Source organism: Mandrillus leucophaeus, unplaced genomic scaffold (assembly GCF_000951045.1).
Source record: "Mandrillus leucophaeus isolate KB7577 unplaced genomic scaffold, Mleu.le_1.0 Scaffold967, whole genome shotgun sequence".
NCBI lineage: Eukaryota > Metazoa > Chordata > Mammalia > Primates > Cercopithecidae > Mandrillus > Mandrillus leucophaeus.
The window spans coordinates 101,035-119,874 of NW_012110552.1; the positions used below are offsets into that span (position 1 = coordinate 101,035).

Genomic DNA, 18,840 nt, shown 5'->3' on the forward strand with positions numbered 1-18,840 from the left:
TTTTTACCTGTTTTTTTAAAAAGTATATATTGAGGCTGAAATTATATGAAACTTCACAGATAAACACAGTCAGTATTTTGTTAAACTGGTATGCATGATTCCTCTTGGAATAAAAGATTAGAGTCACACAAATATTATGAATGAATTTACAATCACTTATGATTGTTGGAGCACTAACCAGGACATATAACATGGACATTGGGCAAAATAAATCATGTATTATATTCAATTGTATTCATTTTAACCTTTTACTTTTATAATCACTTCTGCTGATTAAGTTTTAAAGAACTTTAGCTTTGATAACAGTTATTTAATTTACTTGTTAACTTCTTTTCATTAAGAAAAATTTCCTTTATGCTACACATACAAGTTTTCAATTGCTATATATTGTCAAGACCAGAAAGACAACATGGTTTACTGCAGTAAAGTTAATTATTCAACAGTCTACACACTGATGCGGACTTTCATTGCTGCTGCATAAGATTTTTAAGCTTTAATAATGAAAGGTCCAGTTTCTTACTTAGACCATCATAAAGTCAAAACAGCAATGTTTCTTTAATCTTTAAAGCTACTTTCACACAGAATGTTTTAAGTAATCTCTTTTTAAGTAATCTCTAAAATAAATTTCGGAAAGCTAAATAAATTGATGGCATTTGAAGGGCACTGAGAATTCATAAGAACACATTATAAAACTACACTAAGATAGTGCAACTTATTCTAAAGCAATGTCAGGAATTTACAATTTTGTTTTTAGAATAGCAATATACCTTTTACGTTTTCAGTGATATATTCAATATATGTGACAATGACAGAAGTCAATTAGCATATAGTATACACAGCTAAAAACAGATGGTACAAACACAGTAGACTTAAAATTTTTACATACAGATCTTCATAAGTACTCATGGAAAAATCAGCATTTACACAAGTTTAACAAAAAATCAACATCTACTTTCAGATATATGTTTTATACAAAGAGTTACGCATTCTAAGGCAATTTTATATTTCTATATTTCACATAATTGAAATTCATAAAACAGAATAGAAATATTCAAGAAAGTACATTTCAGCTCCAATAGCATAGGTTTTGCAAAAAAATGTGTTTCTTTCCTAGGCAGTAAAATGAAATAGAAACTAAACAATAGGAAAAGCCTGTAAGCTCAGTGTGTCCTGCTCATACCTGTTTTATAAAAAGAACCTTTGAATTGTATTTAATCAAGCACTAGCTCCAACACAGTCATTGTAAATTATTTGTATTTTGCCTTGTTCCAAAAAGGAGTTAATATGGGATGAAGAGTGAATTTGCTGTACTGCATTAGGCATAGTAAGAAGATGGTGACCCTTGTATGTTGAATTTCAATCTTTTCAAAATTTCAATATGAAATATATCCTACTTCTAAACTATATGTATAAAATATTAAAAGCAAATGAACCCATTATGTCGATTGTTATTTATTTAGCAAAAGTACCATTACAGAGACTCATTTTGTATGCAAATTGAAATGCTATAAGTCATTGAACTGCACGAAAAGCCAATATGGTTAATTAACAAATGTATTTTAGAGCTAGAAAATAACTGTTTCACATTAAATTACTTAAGATGAAAGGATACATAAAATCAATCAATCACCAGCGTTTCATATTTTGATTGTGCCATCTGGGAACTTTGCAAAATAAGTCCACAATGGAACATCATCAGGGAGTATGACAGAAAAACGAGGCAATTGTATTCAGTCTCTGAAGAATTTAACAAACTAGAGAAATTATCTTATTTACTGCATTAGGATGACTTTTAAAAGATGGCTTAGTTTGATCCATATAAAAAATATACAAATTATACACAACAGCACCTTAACATAACAAATAGTGAAATCAATCAGATAAAAATATGGGTATTAATGTTTTTTTGAGACTGATAAAATTTCATATTCATTGAAAGTTATGGCAACTGAACACACTTGGAAAAAAATCAGGTCTTTCTATATTAGTCATAAATGTCATTGTTAAACTTTAACAAAGACCAAACATTTTGTAGATACTAGGCAGTAAGAAGGCAGCCCCCATCAGCAGGTAGCGCACCAAAAATGTTTGGTTTCGTAATATAGTTTGGGAGAACTACCTCTACAAAGTCTATTCGTGCTGATGCTCCTGATGCTGCCATTTCTGGTGCCCGAAAAGCTGCTCCCTCCACATCCTCTGTTGTAGGTGTCACTGTATAGTCTCAGGCGATTGGGCAAGGGGCACACTCTGGATCTTCAGATGCTAAGATGAAAAAAATCAATTTCAATGCCCAAAAGATGGAACTCCTAATGCAGAAGGTGACTAAAATAATTACCAATTGGTTTACAGTACAGGGTGGTAGAAAGTTTACTTGTTTTAATGTAATTCCATAGAAATAGGTTTTAAGTAATATTTTTGTAAAGAGGCATAGTTCTAGGATTAGGAAAAATGTTAGATAAAATAAAAACAGAAAATTAAACTCAGAGTGGAATTGGACCAGATGATGAAAAACATGCATACCCCCTGAAAGGAGCAAGCAAAACTTTCATATGATGATCATCAGGTGATAAGCCATTGTCATGAAAATAACTTGCTTACACTATCACTTCCAAGCTTCTACTGATTTCCAATAACCCTCTGCGACAATAAGCATGATTAATGCATACTGTTTAAGGCATAATAGAAATGGACACGTTGATATTTTACTATGAATTTTAATGTCCCCTACACTCTCTGAAAATGACAAAATTTATGAATTTCCCTTCTATGAAATTTTCTTCTCCAGTATAGTGGTTCAAATCATATTAAGATAATTCAGTTTAATCTCCATAGTGTTTGAAAAAGATCTCATATGAGAAAACATCACTGAAAGACACCAATGAGAGAGGTATATGTAAATGAATATACTGTAGAAGAACACATTTTATTATATTAAAAGAATTTTGATTGAAATAATGTTTTGGGTTGTAAACAAATAATTATTCTTCCAATATATTTTTCTGTTAAATATTTAAATAGCAACTTTTGCCAGGCATCTCTATTTTTTGATAAAAATATGTGTAATTTGGACCTTGAGAGGAAATTTTAAAAACCATTGACTGGAATGCAGAATGATAAATGTATATATGAGAACAAAATCGTTTATAAAAATATTTAACATCTCTAGATACAGCAATAGCTCAAATTAATAAAGTATGGCTATTTGGAATTAAATCATTTAAGTAACCACCTTTTTAATTTAAGAAATTGGCATTTTTATAACAGTCGCTTTTACAGCTTGTGCACCTGACTCCATTATATTTGATATACTGTAGAGTAACAAATGATCAAAAGTCATGACAGATTCTTATTGAACATAATTTTTCAGTAGGAACCATCCTGAATCAATTAATCATGCTATTACTCTACTTTAATTTTCTCCCCATTTCTTCCAGAAAATCCACCAATCACATTTCAATTAATGACTCACACATATTTTGTTTACAATTTTTTGTGTACTACATTTTATTCAAACTAATTAAATGCTAGAATTTTACCAACTTGCACTAATTTAAACGTTGGATATGCTCAGACAAATGCAATTATGACTACACAGAATATTAAACGATGATTGAATACATTAGCTGCATTAGAAATTTCTTTTTGCTCCATCTAAAGAGACTTTTATATTTTACATTAAAAATGAAAATATAATGTTTCATTACAGTATGTTTGCAAACAACTGAAATTAGTGCACATGAATCTTAAAATATTTTCACAATAGAATGTAAGAAGTATAGTTCTCAAATCCATATAATTTTTACTTACATTAGAAAACTTTGGCAAATACTCTAAAGGTTGAACAATTTTATGTATATAATAGGTACACTGGGAATATACATAGATTATTTGAACAAAAATTACTTATCTTCATGTTTAATTGACAGGCAATACATAAACAGATTCTTTGTGAGAATATTTTGTCTTATGGATTTTGCTATACGTTGGGTTTTATATTTATTTTTGGATGGAATATTAAATAGTCATTTAAAAGAGGTGTTTACAGATTGATATAGCCATTTCACATGATTATCTTAACTCTCTCAATGTATGTTTATAAAGTTCACATTCTTATTTTGCTGATATAAGGAAAATAACAGCATGTGTAAAATGTTACAAAGAATATTATATTTTTATATTTTAAATACTCGACTATATTTTATAAATTACACATGGATCATGCTACATAGCTCAAACTCAAATTGAATATAATTATGCATTCTGTGCATTTTTTAATGATTCTGAAATGTGAAACTTGATCCTGCTGAACTTAAAACAATTAAATATTAGTATTTTGTCTCAGATCTCTCTGCCGTATCATTTGATCTTCTCATAGGGCATACAGATTGTTCAAAAATAAAATTGTCTAACAGAACAGTAATACAGCAATCAATATTCTCAGCCCACTATCGAACCAGCCAAAATTTAACACCAGTTGAAAGCTTAAGGTATTACAGCGTGCAATTTGGTTTTGAAGATAGGGCATAAGTATACATCATTTTCTTTAAACATCAAGATGATCAATACATAAATCTTTATAATGGCAAGCAACATTTTATTCTTTAAATACATTGTAAAAATTTTCCCAATTTATGCATCATTTGTGGTATAACATTATTAAAAGTCAATGAATTAAGAGTATATTTTTATTACAAAATGCAGTCATCTGCTAGAGTAGTGTTTAGCTAACCATTAAGAAAATTTACATCATATAATTTTTGGCATATAAAAGTTTGAGCTAAATACATGCAATTGTGTTCAAGTTAAGTCATGCTTGCTCTAAGATATACCTTATAACATTTTCAAATATTTTGTTGATATGTTAAAGTGTTTCAAAAAACTTAACAAAAAATGAAAGCATAATTATCTATGGATTCCAAGACTCTACAGAGGAGGGAGTGAGTGCTGTAAGAGGTGGAAAACGGAGGGAGTAATAAAATCTATTTGGAGAATTCAAGAAATAATTTTGAGAGCTAACTTATAATTTGGGTCTTTATTTCTCCATAAGCATTTACTATACAAAAAAAAAGAGAGAAGTAGTTCTAGGCATTGGGAATTGCATGTATACATTTATTAAAACTTTAAAGCAAATAACTTATTAGGGATGGTGAGATTTTTTTCATAAGGGAGTTTAATATGGAGGGGATTGTTGGGAGATGAAACAATTTGCCTTTTGTCCCTTTAAACCTGTTTCTATACCTCACTCTTTTGTATTCAATCTCAAAGAAAGAGTTCATCTACTCAGGTAAAATTCTTACTTGTATACTTGATACCAGGCTCAATCAACCTCTTCTACAAAGGACCTGGCTTGCTAAATTTTCCCCTTTCTTCTTTGGCGTTATTCTCTTTACTGGCTCCCTAATCTTGGGCTGTGTGTACTCGACGCCTCTGCTACCTCCTGTTCCACACCTAACATGTAAACCTGATAACTAGCACAAGTTGACATTTATTTCTTCTTCACTGAACTAAAATTTATTGAGCATCTACTGTGTGAAGGCAATGTACTAAACCTTCTCCCAGGCTGAAAAGGGCAGTCTATCTTACTTCCTCACCAACCATTCATTCACTGCCCTACTGCTCTCTGAATTTTGAGCCCCTCCACTTATCACACCTGCTTTGGTAACGTAAGATGGAAGCTAGAACTGACTCCCACATCTGCTGTTCTCAGACTGAACTTAGGCAAGGTATTTGACTGTCTTGAGCTATAATCTTTGCAATCTGTACAATGGACACAATGACACTTTCCTCAATCTATTATAATGAATCTCAAAATGAGATATCATACACATGCCATGCTTTATCTATTGTCTAGCACATGAAAGCCTAAGGAATTGTTATTAGGCATAAATGTCCAAAAGTCCTTCCAATTTCAAATCCAGCTAACATTTATCAATTTTTACCTTTGGGATCTCTTTGCTGTCTTTCACTATTGATTATTACCTATATCAAAGCTCTCTACTATCTTGGAGTCTATGACAGGTGCCTTTCCTGCTTCACATCGCACTTTACTGTGTCTTTCAGGGCTTGTTCTTTGCCTGTCCCATAAATGTTGGTTTTCTTTTTTTTTTAAGTGTATTGTTCTTATCATTCAGTATGTGAGGATGTGCTCCCATAGTTTCATTTAACATATGAGAATAATAAAGACAAAATATAGACTTCCAGCCCAATTATCTGTCTTTGTGCCTCAGTCTTCTATCTAACTGTATTTCAGGTAACTCTAATTGGATTCCTCAAACTGAATTCATCATTTCCTCTCTGAACAAGCTTCTTACTTTGGATTTTTTTAAACCTTCATTGATGATGTCACCATCTACTGGTTCATTCAAATCAGAAATCCAGAGACCTAGATTAGGCTTCTCCCTCTCATTTCTAACATCCAAGTAACCTTAATCCTGCGCCAATTTTGTTTCCTAAATATTTCAGTAATTTGTCCCTTTCTCTCCATCTCTGTTAACAAAGTTCTATAGAATAATCTGAGTTTTGCCTTGATTATTACAATAACCTGTTAATTTATCTCTTCTTCCTCAAAACTCCATATGATTACGAAATGAAATTTAACCACATCATTCCCTTTTATGGACTGAGTTGTGTTACCTCAAAATTCATATGTTTAAATTTCAATTCCCGGTCCCTCAGAATAAGACTATATTGAAGATAAGTATTTAAAGCAGTGTTTAAGTTAAAATGAGGTCACTAGGGTGGACCATAATCCAATGAGTGATATCTTTATAAAAACAGGAGATTAAGATATACAAACACACACCCACCCACCCACACACTCTCACACACACACACACACACACACACAGAGAGAGAGAGAAAAAAAAAACCATGTAAAGACATAGGGAGAAGATGGCCATTCACAAGCCAAGGAGAGCACGTTCAGAAGAAACCAACCTTGCTGACACCTTGATATTGGATATTGATATTCTGGCCTCCAGAACTATAAGAAGATAAATTTCTATTGTTTAGGCCAACAAGTCTGTGGCACTTTGTTATGGCAGTCCTAGAAAATGAATACATGCCTCTATGTATATTTCTTCAAGAGTTTCCCAGAGCACATAGGATACAATTTTAATGTAGCAACCCCCCACAGTGTGACCCTATCTCCCTATTCAGCTTCCTCTTTGATGACTCTTTGCCATCATGCTATACTTCACCAACTCTTAACTGCTTACAGTTTCAAGTACACACTATGTTCCTCACCTTTGTACCTCTGCTAACACCCCCTCTTCATCTGGCTCAACTCTATCAGTTCTTTAGACTCAGTTTAATCAATATCTTTTCAGGAGCCTATCCTTACCCTCAAATGACTTTTAAGAAATGCACATAGAAAACTTGTAAAATATTGATACATAGAAAAAAAAAAATAAAAATTACCATAAACTCTTAGCCCTAATGTGAGCATTATAACTGTTTAATGATTTTTGTTCCAGCTTTTTAAGGCCTATTTTATTTAAACAATAGAGATTTTATCATACAAAATTTTGCATTCTGTTTATTTGATTTGATATTTTCTTTTGAGCATTTTCCCATCATTAAAAAAAAAAATTTAATGACTTCATAATATATTCCACCGTGTTGGCTGACTTCAATAAATCTAATTATTCTTCTATAACCAGAAATTCAGAAGATATTTTTGATTGTTCTGGGGTAAAATGATAAATGGTATGGTATGTTTTTCAACCTCTAACTCTAGACCTCTCTCTGGTCTCTGGATCTGTGTATCTCTTGGACCTCTTCACCAGGGAATTTCACTAAAACTTCATATATTCAAAATGAAACTCATTATTTTAATCTAGTACCTGTCCCGTCCTCCAATTTTCTTCAAACTTTTTGTATCTTATAGCACAATAAGATTTTGTATTTTATGGCATAATAATTCACCCAAGCACCAAGCATCAAGTCTTTCAAGTTAACAACTAGTGAGTTATCCTTGACTTCTCTTTTCCTGCCACCTTTCCTGATTCAAACTCAATCATTTACTAAAGTGTTTCGGCTCTATCTCCTAGGCATACCTTGTATCTTTCCCTTCTATTCCACATTCCACTGCCATTGACTTAAATTGGTTCTCATAATTTCCAGGCTATTGAAATGGTCTCTAAACCCATCCTTTTGTCTCTAAACCACTAAATTCTACCTTCCTTAGATTTGCTTCATAACTGTTTGTTACCCTTGAAAAATACAAACCTGATCACGTCACTCCTAGCTTAATGTTCTTCAGTGGATCATTGGATCCTTCAAAACCAAGTTCCAATCCTTTGGTATGGTTCTGTACTAGGTACCTTATATATAATGTTATTCAGTCTTTCTCACAAACATCTGAGGGAATCAGCCCGAGTTTTCTATTTTATATCACTACTTCTCAGAAAACGATATTGTGATTATTACTTATGAGTCTGCGCACCTGATTCCATCCCAAGATAGGAAATTTGAAAGAAGAATCTATAAAAACTAAAAATATATAACATGTATAAATATCTATGTTGGCAATATCTTCACTATAGGTTCAAGGTGGGAAGAATATTAAAAGAGAGAGGAAAGTAAAGAATAAAGAACTTGTAATAAAATCATAATCAGAACGAAAATAAAAACTATTTTTTCACATTTCTAAATTCCTTTGACATTGAGGTGTATGATAATTTTATAAATTTCTCTATGTAATAGAGACTTTGCTAGTTTATTTATTCCAGTGTCTCAAAGAGTCTGAAAAATAAATGACATTTTACTCCTACTGTGAGCTTAATATATATAAACTTTTCAAGGCTTAGTGGATTAAGGAATATTGGAAAAACAATAGATACTTTGCTAAAAATATTATTATTCTAAAAATAACTCATAAAATCACAATCAGTGATAAATAGAGGTACGCATTCATCATTTCTAACTGGAAATTTAATGCAGCCTTGGCAGTGAGTAATCATTACCAAAGGAGCACTAATGCAGAATTGACATTCAGTGCTAATGAATTAATTTTGAGTCTAATTGAGAGGAAACTTTGCTTTGAATGACATCACTACGAGGCATGCTTATTGCTATGATTTTTGCTATTATGATGTTTAAGAATGTTCTGATGCTTTCATTTTATAAGATGTAAAGATCTTTTTATTTAGGACACAATTACAGAAAGAAGATTTAGGAATAGAAAATGATAAATAACCCTTGGAATCAGGAGGTCCATGCTTGCAAACTCTGAATGCCATCAGAGTCTAACTTCCAAAAAGTAATTAAGTTCACTTTGGGAGGGTAAAAGTATATACCCTTTCATTACCAAGCCTGCTGCTTAGTTAACACTTTGCTGGTTCTCCACTTTCCCTACAGTTTGATGCTGCATTTGCAGACCCTACGCCTCTTCCACTTCTGACACAACAACTCTGTCTCCTTTCAAAGCCCAAGGTCCCATAAAGAGCTCTTAGCCTTAGTGGAGATAAAGTAAGTAGAAGATTCCACTTTCTCTCACTTTCACCATCTATTATTGTTTTCTTTTCAGGTGTAGTGATTTTAAAATAGACAAACACAACAAACCTTTGTCATTAGAAGACTCACCCTCCTGGGCTCTTCCTTTCCAACATTTGAGTGTTAGAAATAATAATATACGAAAGCAAGAGCTTTGTGTTGAATTTATCTTGGGCCTCATTCTTTTGCCATTTGAGAATGTGTCATCTTGCCAAATGGTAACTGATCCACTACTGAAAGTTACGGGTACCTTCAGACATAGTTAACTATTTCTTTCCAAACTTTCTATCTGCCACAAAATGTTATTTTCCATTTGGCAGAGGCACCTAGGGAGCTTTGTTTTCACACATTACTGCTGGTGAATCTGAGGTAATCCTGGCCACAGGCTGGTTGCCAGGTCACTCCTGAGGTGACTGGCATTTGTTCTATAGCACTATTTCTCTTTATCACTTATGTAAAAGGAACTGTCTTCAGTGGCTTGCTTACTCTGATGCTCTCAAGGTGCTTAATTCCTTAGCTGTAGGAATCTGGTGCCTATTAGTGCTGGCACTTCAAATGTTCACCATAGTTGTATTCTTATTGGTTACCCTTAGCTCTTTTTTCCTGATAGTTAGGCATCATGCAACCAAGTGCTTGAAACAAAGTACATTTTAAACAAATACTGACTGCATGTTGTGCAGATGTTGTATTGACCATCTGGTCAACTGAAGCCTCTATTGGAACCATCGCTGATATATAAGCACCTTCCCTGGTGCTTAAGTTACCCTTTTAAAACAAGGAAAGTTGTTTTCTCTAGGTTCATTGGGGGTAGGGTGGAAGTAGTTCCCCTCTACTGGGATGTTCTCAGGTGAAATAACCAGAGTCACCTTGTTTTATGCTTTTGTTATATACTCATTCTGTCCCTAATGACTAATGGCAACAAACAACTTTCTGATGGCAAACAGATGCTGAGACTTTTTCAAGGACCAGCAATCTTTGTGCCCTCATGCTCCTCTTCCCTAGAAACAATTGTCATTGTTTCCCTAGGACAGCAATGGTTGTCATATATTCCCAGTTGCCACAGTAAGTCCCACCCAGCAGAATACTTTATTTATTGGTCTAAATATTCAGCGTTCCTTAACACATGACAGGGTATTGCCTCTATTTGTTAGAAATTCCTTATAACCAGTGACAAATAAATTGTAGCCATGTATTTTCTTCTTCAGTTACAAAGTTCCTCATGGAGGACTAGAGAATGTGGATACTCTGTTTTAATCAGTGTGCCATCACTAGTAGAAATATGGCAAATTGTCTTTTAGTCTGCTAATGTAATTGCCATGTTGCCCTATCTTCTGACACTTCAAACACAGGGCTATGGATAGTTGATGTTCTCTTCTTAACATTAAAAAACATGAAATAAATTTAGTGACCAAATTACTGAGTGCTGACTGTCACAGTATTTGAAACATCCAAATGGGCTTCACTAGCCTTCTGTTCTGGCCAATATGCTTTTTCACACACATTTTAATAGTACATATTTGAAGCTGTGTTGTTGAATATCATTATAGACTTTTGTTTTTAGTTTTATGAAGCAAATTCCTCCATTCATCTATTCATCCAACTATTCTTCCAACTATTTTATTCTACATACTTGCTACTGCTCTAGGCAATGGAGATAGAAATATAAAAGACATTCATATTTCTATCTATGAGTCCCCATAAGGGAACTCATAGACCTGCAAGGGAAACAAGCAAATAAATAAACAATTCTAGCACAATGAAATTATTATTTTTTTATTTTTTTGCTAAGAGAGCACATAGAAGGGATGGCAGAACCAGTTTGAGTGGGTCCGGAAAAGGCTTTCTGAAGGAGCTTTTCTTCATTGAGCCATAAAGGATAAGTAAGTTAATCAAAGAGTAGAAAAAAATGTATCAGGCAGAGGGAACGATATCTACAAAGGCCCCAAGATAAGAGTGTAATTTAGGGTGACTGAAGCATGCAGCATGAGGAGAGAAAGGAGAGACAGATGATAGGCAGGTCATGAAGGGCCATTATCTTAAGGAGTGTAGAAACATTTTCTTGACTGTCATTGAAGTTATTATGGTTTTTAAGGTGGAAAGTGACATTGAATTTGCATTTTAGCTTTGGAAAAACAGAGAGGAGTATGGCACAGTGGAGGCAGAGAAATAGTTGATTTTAATAGTTGAGGCAGGAGATAATGATAACCTGAACTAATGCAATGGTAATAGAGATTAAGAGAAAAGAGTAATTACTCATAGTTGTAGCTTTACACTTATTTATGTAGTTATTCTGTTAATATCTGTTTCTCTGATTAAATGTAAGCTACGTGAGGACAAGATAGCGTTTACTTTTGTCCATTACCATATTTCCTATGCCTAACACAATGCGGGACATAGAAGTGCCTAATAAGTATATTTGTGGAATGAATGCTCTAATGAATGAATTTAAAAAGTGCAACCTATTAATGTATATCATGCACTGGGCAGAATACTAGGCAATGAGGATACAGAGACAAACAAGCTAGGCAAGATTCCTGTTCTCAAGGACAAGTTTTTAAAAGGGGAGAGACAAGTAAAAAAATAAGAGAATTTGTAATATTAACCAGTGTTATGCAGAAATTAAAATAGTTTTTGGAAGGTGTCTGGGGTCGGAATGGCTGCTTTAGATTGGAGGGTCATCAAGGACCTTTTGTAGCAAGTGACATTTGATTTGAGATTTAAATGATAAAAAAGGAGTCAGCCTCTGGGGGCACAGAGTTCCAGACAGAAGGAAATGAATAAGCGAAATAGATTTGACAGAACTTGTTGACTGATCAGATGTGGGAGTAAGAAATAGACCTAAGATGATTCATAGGATCTAAAAAATGTTATTTCTATTAACTGAGCTTGGAGATACTGGAAAAAAGTACAGATAGTGATGTAAATGATGAATTCAATACTGAAACTTTTGACTTTAAGGTACCTGTGATGCATTGAAATACATGGATGATAATTCACCTCTAAAATATGCTTTCTTTCATTCTCACACATAAGTGGGAGTTGAACAATGAGAACACATGGACACAGGGAGGGGAACATGATACACAGGGGCCTGTTTGGGGGTGGGGGGCTAAGGGAGGCATAGTAGGTGAAGGGTTGATGGGTGCAACAAACCACTGTGGCATGCGTATAACTATGAAACAAAACTGCACATTCTGCAAATGTACCCCAGAACTTAAAATACAATAAAAAAGATATGAACCATGACTCTAAAAAATTATTACAATTATGTTCTCTAGGTGAAACTCCTTAACTGGCAATATCTTTAGTTAACTACATTTACTGAAAATTTTCCAAATACTTGCAGCTATTCAGGGCAAATAGACTGTTCTGATGATTCAGAATTTTCCGTTAAAGTGGACATTCAAAGGTAACACGACTATTAGTTCTTGGTAGGCTTTGTCCAGGACTAATTATTTCCAGGCAGAAATCTGAATATCTGGGGTCTTTTACTGTACTCCTCCCTATAATGATCAGTGAAAATACTCAGTTTTAATTTTTGATTTTATTATAAAAAGTTTCATTTCCGTTGAAAGGAACCTGATTTTTTAAGATCCCACTTGCTATTTTTGCCCATCATAATAATCTATATGCCATCTATAAGAACACACTACCAGTTTTCCATGTTCAACCTAGACTTGAGGGTCTGGTTGAGAGTTGTGTAGTTTACTGCAAATATTTTTCAATATTATCTTGGGCCATAGATGGGTTTCCTTTATGTTATAAATGAGAAGGGTGATGATTAGACTTCTTCACCAAGGATACTTTTGTGGTTAATTTTGAAAGGTGGTATGCTAATGACCATCCAAGCTAGACAGTGCTCTTTGTGTACAGACATGCCAGAGACTGCCCTGCTACCCTGACACACAGCTACCGTGGATCTGAAGAATTATCGCAACAGAGAAGGCACAGCTGTAAGTAATTTGACCTCATAAACTTACCCTGTTTTTCAGATAACTTTTAAAAAGTACCAGAAAGCTACACTGTAGCAACTGATTTTATGAAGTGTGGGTAGGGCCTGACAGGCACTTGTCTCTGAACTGTAAGAACACCTGTGATTTCCAGCTCCACCACACACAGACACTGCGGGGTATAAGGCATAAAGCAAAGAGCCTCTGGTTTAGAATTAAGATTCTCCATTAGCCTTTTCTGTTACGGCTATTCTAGTTGGATACCTCTAGGGACAGCGGGATCCTGCTTTCTGTTTCACTTCTATGGCCCAGCTTAACACTTTATTCCCTAGCAGATATCCTTGAACTTGATTTTCTATCTCCTTGGATGAACTCAACTTTTATCAGATCCGTTTGTGAGGTTACTCCTTTTTGGTCTGATTTCTGCTCTCATGTCTCTGTAGGCTGGACTTGTTAAATTGCTTGTCATGTTCAGCAGGACTCAAAATGTAGATTGAATCTGTTACTCTTTAGGAGTCAAAATCCATTAAAAAGTATTTGAGATTCTTTAGTCACCACTGCAAGATTTTTCACTAACATTTTCATTTTTCTAAATCAATATGTTGATACAAGGTCATATTAAGTTGTGTCTGCTGAATTGTTTAAGAATGCCATTTGCTGAATTTATCTAAAGAACATTATCTGTGAACATTTTCTAGAAAAATATGAACTTTATTAAAGATGTGGCAGATAAGAATGCAAAAATTTGTAAATTGCCAATCGCAATTGAAGTAATTAAATGGCAGTCCTTTTCAACTTTTCTATTTAAAAATGCTTTGTATAGAAATAAAATTAAAATATAACTTTCATAAATTTATAACTAATTATTTCATATATGCTTTTTCATTGTAGTTTTAATTTTTACAATTGTACTTATGAGAGTGTTTTCCTCCTCTTTCTCACACTCTTACTTACTTCTCTCCTTGACTGCAGGCTCAAGTACCCAAACATATAACCTATAATTTATTTTTTCTCATATAAATTCTAAGATTATTTCTTTTAATTAAAAGTCTCTGGAATTCTAAGGAAAGTTGGTTAGACAAATATTTAACTTCATTAATGAATAATTTGGGAAGAGATAACACTTTTGTGATATTAAATCTTTCCATATAAGAAGTGATATATGCCTTTTCATTTATTCAAATCTTCTTTTATGCCCTTCAATAAGAATTTATGGTTTCATTTCCTAAGCATATGCCTTTGTTGTAAAACTTATTCCTAAATACTACATAGGTTTTGTTGCTCTAGTGAATGGAATATTTATTTCAGTTTCTTTCATCAATGCTTTTTTTCCTAGAATGAAAAAAACCTATTGATATTAATCTACTCATTTTATTTCCAATCATCTTATAAAATATTCTTATTCATTTCAGTATATATTAAGCCTCAGATTTGCTAAGTGTACATAGTATGGCCATATGGTTAGCAAAGAATGTAACTGTCACTCATCGTTATTTCTACTCGGATTTATAAGTAAGACCGATCTGTCTTTGAATCCCTAATCTACCTTTCAGGGTTGTGCAATATTGGTCACATTGCTCAGTCTCCTTAAGTCTTTTCTTCCTCATCTATAAAATGGGAACTGATAATGGTACCTATATTATAATGATACTATGTGAACTTGAAGTATTAATACATATAAAGTACTTTAGTCTAGTATCTGGCAGGTATAAAGCACTGAGAAATGATGAGGTGAAGAGATTCTCCAAGCAACATGGAAAAAAATGGTCCAGATAAAAAATACAATGCCAGCTGACTCTTTAGGAAAATAGAATTCAATAAAGAATGTATTTCAGGTAGTAGTAAACTTTTTAAAGTTTAAAAAACAACAAATAAAAACAAAAACCCTGATGAGAGTATTGATGTGTGCATAAACAAGGAAATATGCAATAGGAATAGAAGGTGAATCAAATTTTGTGAATTTTGGAAACCACTGGAAAAAAAAGAGAATTGAGCTCATAAGTTGGCTGTAGTAGAAATAGAGATATTCAGTGTAAATCACATCACTTAGTTCAATTTAACTTACTGATACTAAAAGATTAATATAATTTCTCCAAATATTAATACATATTATTAAAACCTAAATTAATTAATTTGAGTAGGTTCTTTAGGAAAATTTTCTTGTTGGTTTTAAAATGGATTAAAATTAACATATCATACTGTCATTTAAAGAAACGTTTTCCCCTTTTTGAATTCCTTATTTCTTTCTCAACTTTGTTAGCTCTTGACAAAAGCATTACTTTTACAGAAAAGTTAACGTTTAAATTTATACAATTTAGCTAACAAAACCTTCCCCAAAAGTGATTAATTTACACTTGTCAAAAGAAATGGACTTAAATATATATCAGAATCCATTAACGCTAATTGCCATCAGAGCAAAATAAAAGGGAATAAAATCTCTTGGATCAACTAATAATAAAAACCTTCACTACCTGACAAAGGAAGGCAGAATATTCAAATTAGGTATCTGTCAATGGCATATTGGATTTTGGGATCATAAATGAATGTGGTAAAGTTTCGATACCACCTATATATTAAGCCTACTACTATATAGGTGTGTGATGCCAAAATAATGGGTTAGAAAAGTTGTTGAATAAACTTCAGGAATCATGATGCATGTACTTACTGTCTGCAAACTGAGGTGTATTAAAATTAGTCTTCATTCTACTTGCTGAAAAATATCAAGACTCAATTCTAATGCATTTCTTCATATAATTCTCATATACACAGATGATACACAGATGATACACAGCTTGTCACACTCAGCAAAAACATGCAACATTATAAATTGTATATGAAGCAGTAGATTCGGGTTCAGGATCCATGCAAAATTTTTTAGGCAGAGGAGCAAGTGAATTTATTTCTGTTTTTGAATAGCGACATTCATTTCCAGATCAGTTACCTGGGGTTAAGAGTGAAATTTATTGTATTGTTGTCAGTTGCTCCTTTCAGATCTGTCAATATTTGCTTTATGCACTTAGATGCTCTGCTGTTGAGTTCATATATATTTGCAATTGTTACATCTTCCTGTTGAATTGACCCTTTTATATTATGTAATAATCTTCTTTGTCTCTACAGACAAGATTCTAGGCATTGAGGAGGTTACCAAGATAAATAAAACGACTCAAAAGACCATTCCTTGAGAACTAGAGGTCAGATAACTCAGGAAATGCAAAATGAGCACTAGCACCATGGGCATTTTAGAGCAATTATCTTATGACTCATAATTTAGTGGATAGGAAGAGTTGATTCTGATATAAATATTTTGACTTCCTGAGCAGTTGTCATCTGGATCCTGCTTTGTAACTGCCACTGTGAAGTAAATCAGGCAAAGCAAGTTCAGAAATAGTAAACCTTGAATCCAGAGGTCCTGCCACAACTCCCAACTCAAAGGATGAAAGGAAAAAGAGAAAGAGACCTTCTAGTGTGCTAATATCGGTGTAGCCTGGATGGCCCTCTTCTCTCTGGATTTATTTGTATTTTAAGCAAGGGCTACTACACTACTGAGAACCTCTAGGAAGCTTCTCTTGGCTTCATTTATGCTCCTTCCCTCTGCAAACTTAACAACCACTTTCATTTATCATGCATCAACCATGTAAAGACACTATTGGGTATGATACATACATCGTATTACATATAATGCCTAAATAGAAAGGCATATCAGAAAGGCTAAATGCCCTGCTATAAGCTATGAAGGTACTAAGAGTCGATAAAGATTTGCCACACTCTAAAGCCCAGGTCCCCTCCACTTGGCCATGATGTTTCTGCCAAAGGCAGGGAACCAAAGACTAAGTTGAGGAAAATGAATCCAGATTTTATTTTGTAAACTTACAAGAATCACCAATAGAACTGTTGATTTTTAAAAATGCAGGCATATTTTTAAAATTTGTAATTGATTTTAATATTTTTAATTTTGCTATTAAACTGTTGGAACAGCTCTAACAGCTGTTTTTCCTCCAAAGGAATACTCATTTTTACTATATAATTTTTAAGTAATAACTTCATTCTATATGAGATTGTAAAGATATCTGGATTCCCATTGGATCAAGTTACCCTAAGTAAGTTGGTTTAAAAATAGATAGTTTACGATTACCAAAAAATTCATATTCCTGCTTCTCTCTCTCTCTCTCTTTAAATTTAGAGACAGGGTCTTGCTCTGTTGCCCAGGCTGGAGTGCAATGGAACCATCTTGGCTTATTGCAGCCTGGATCTCTTGAGCTGAAGAAATCCTCCTGCCTCCGCCTCCCAAGTAGTTAGGACCATAGGCACACATCACAAGGCTTGGCTAATTTTTAAATTTATTTTTTTGTATAGATGGGATCTTACTATGTTGTCCAGGCTAGTCTCAAACTCCTGACCTCAAGTGATCTTCCCACTTCAGTCTCCCAAAGTGCTGGGATTACAGACCAGTCACTGTGCCTGGTTCCATGTTCCTGTTTTATCTTATTTGTTCAGTAATACAAGGGTGAAGAATCAGTGTGCATTTCTGTTTAAAACTACAGATGGAAAATATGATGGAAAACAATACAAGAAATTTTAGAGAAGTTAATTATCCTTGTTTCAAATATATCCAAGGATCTCAACTAAAAAACAGGCCATAGTTAGAACTATGCTGATTTACTTATTTAATGCTTATTCTGTGGATAAACTGGGACTAACAAACACAATCATAATTTAATGAGGCTCTGTATCAACTATTCAAAACTTTATCAGTGAAATATCTGCCAGGCTTTACAAGGTAGTACAGTTTACTTATGAACCAATATTGAATGCTAATCATTATGCTTAATATAAACACTACAAAATATTTATATAAGTGGCTGAATTACAACGGAAGCAAGGATTTCAGATTTCTCATTGTTATTATAAAAGGAAAAAGCTATCTGATTCCCTAAATCAGCTGGGTTCATATTTCTCATCCATTTTCTCCTACAATTTGCTGAGTTTAGCTCTGCCTTCATCTTGGATTAGACTCTTTCACATGTTTCTTTCTGCAACCATCTGAAACTTATTTCAAATGCAAAATTTTCTATCAGAAATTATTTAAAATTATTTAAGAGGAACAAATGGGCGGGGGCACGGTGGCTCACACCCTAATCCCAGCACTTTGGGAGACAGAGATGGGTGGATCACAAGGTCAGGAGTTTGAGACCAGCCTGGTCAACATGGTGAAACCCCATCTCTACTAAAAGTATACAAATTAGCCGGGTGTGGTGGCACATGCCTGTAGTCCCACCTATTTGGGAGGCTGAGGCAGGAGAATCACTTGAACCCTGGAGGCAGAGGTTGCAGTGAGCTGAGACCACGCCATTGCACTCCAGCCTGGGTGACAGAGTTAGACTCTGTCTCAAAAAAA

At 33.7% G+C, this 18,840-nt stretch overlaps 1 protein-coding gene across 1 annotated transcript in view; it reads right to left on the reverse strand.

Annotated features, from left to right (window-relative positions):
* Positions 1 to 728: 728 nt before the first annotated feature.
* The window catches only part of LOC105532540 (leucine-rich repeat-containing protein 7-like), a 335,660-nt gene continuing 317,548 nt past the window's right edge, over positions 729 to 18,840 (reverse strand). The window contains exon 8 of the mRNA XM_011970712.1: positions 729 to 2,262. Within this exon, the coding sequence (XP_011826102.1) occupies positions 2,256 to 2,262 (7 nt within the window). The 3' untranslated portion in view covers positions 729 to 2,255. The remainder of the gene's footprint in view (positions 2,263 to 18,840) is intronic.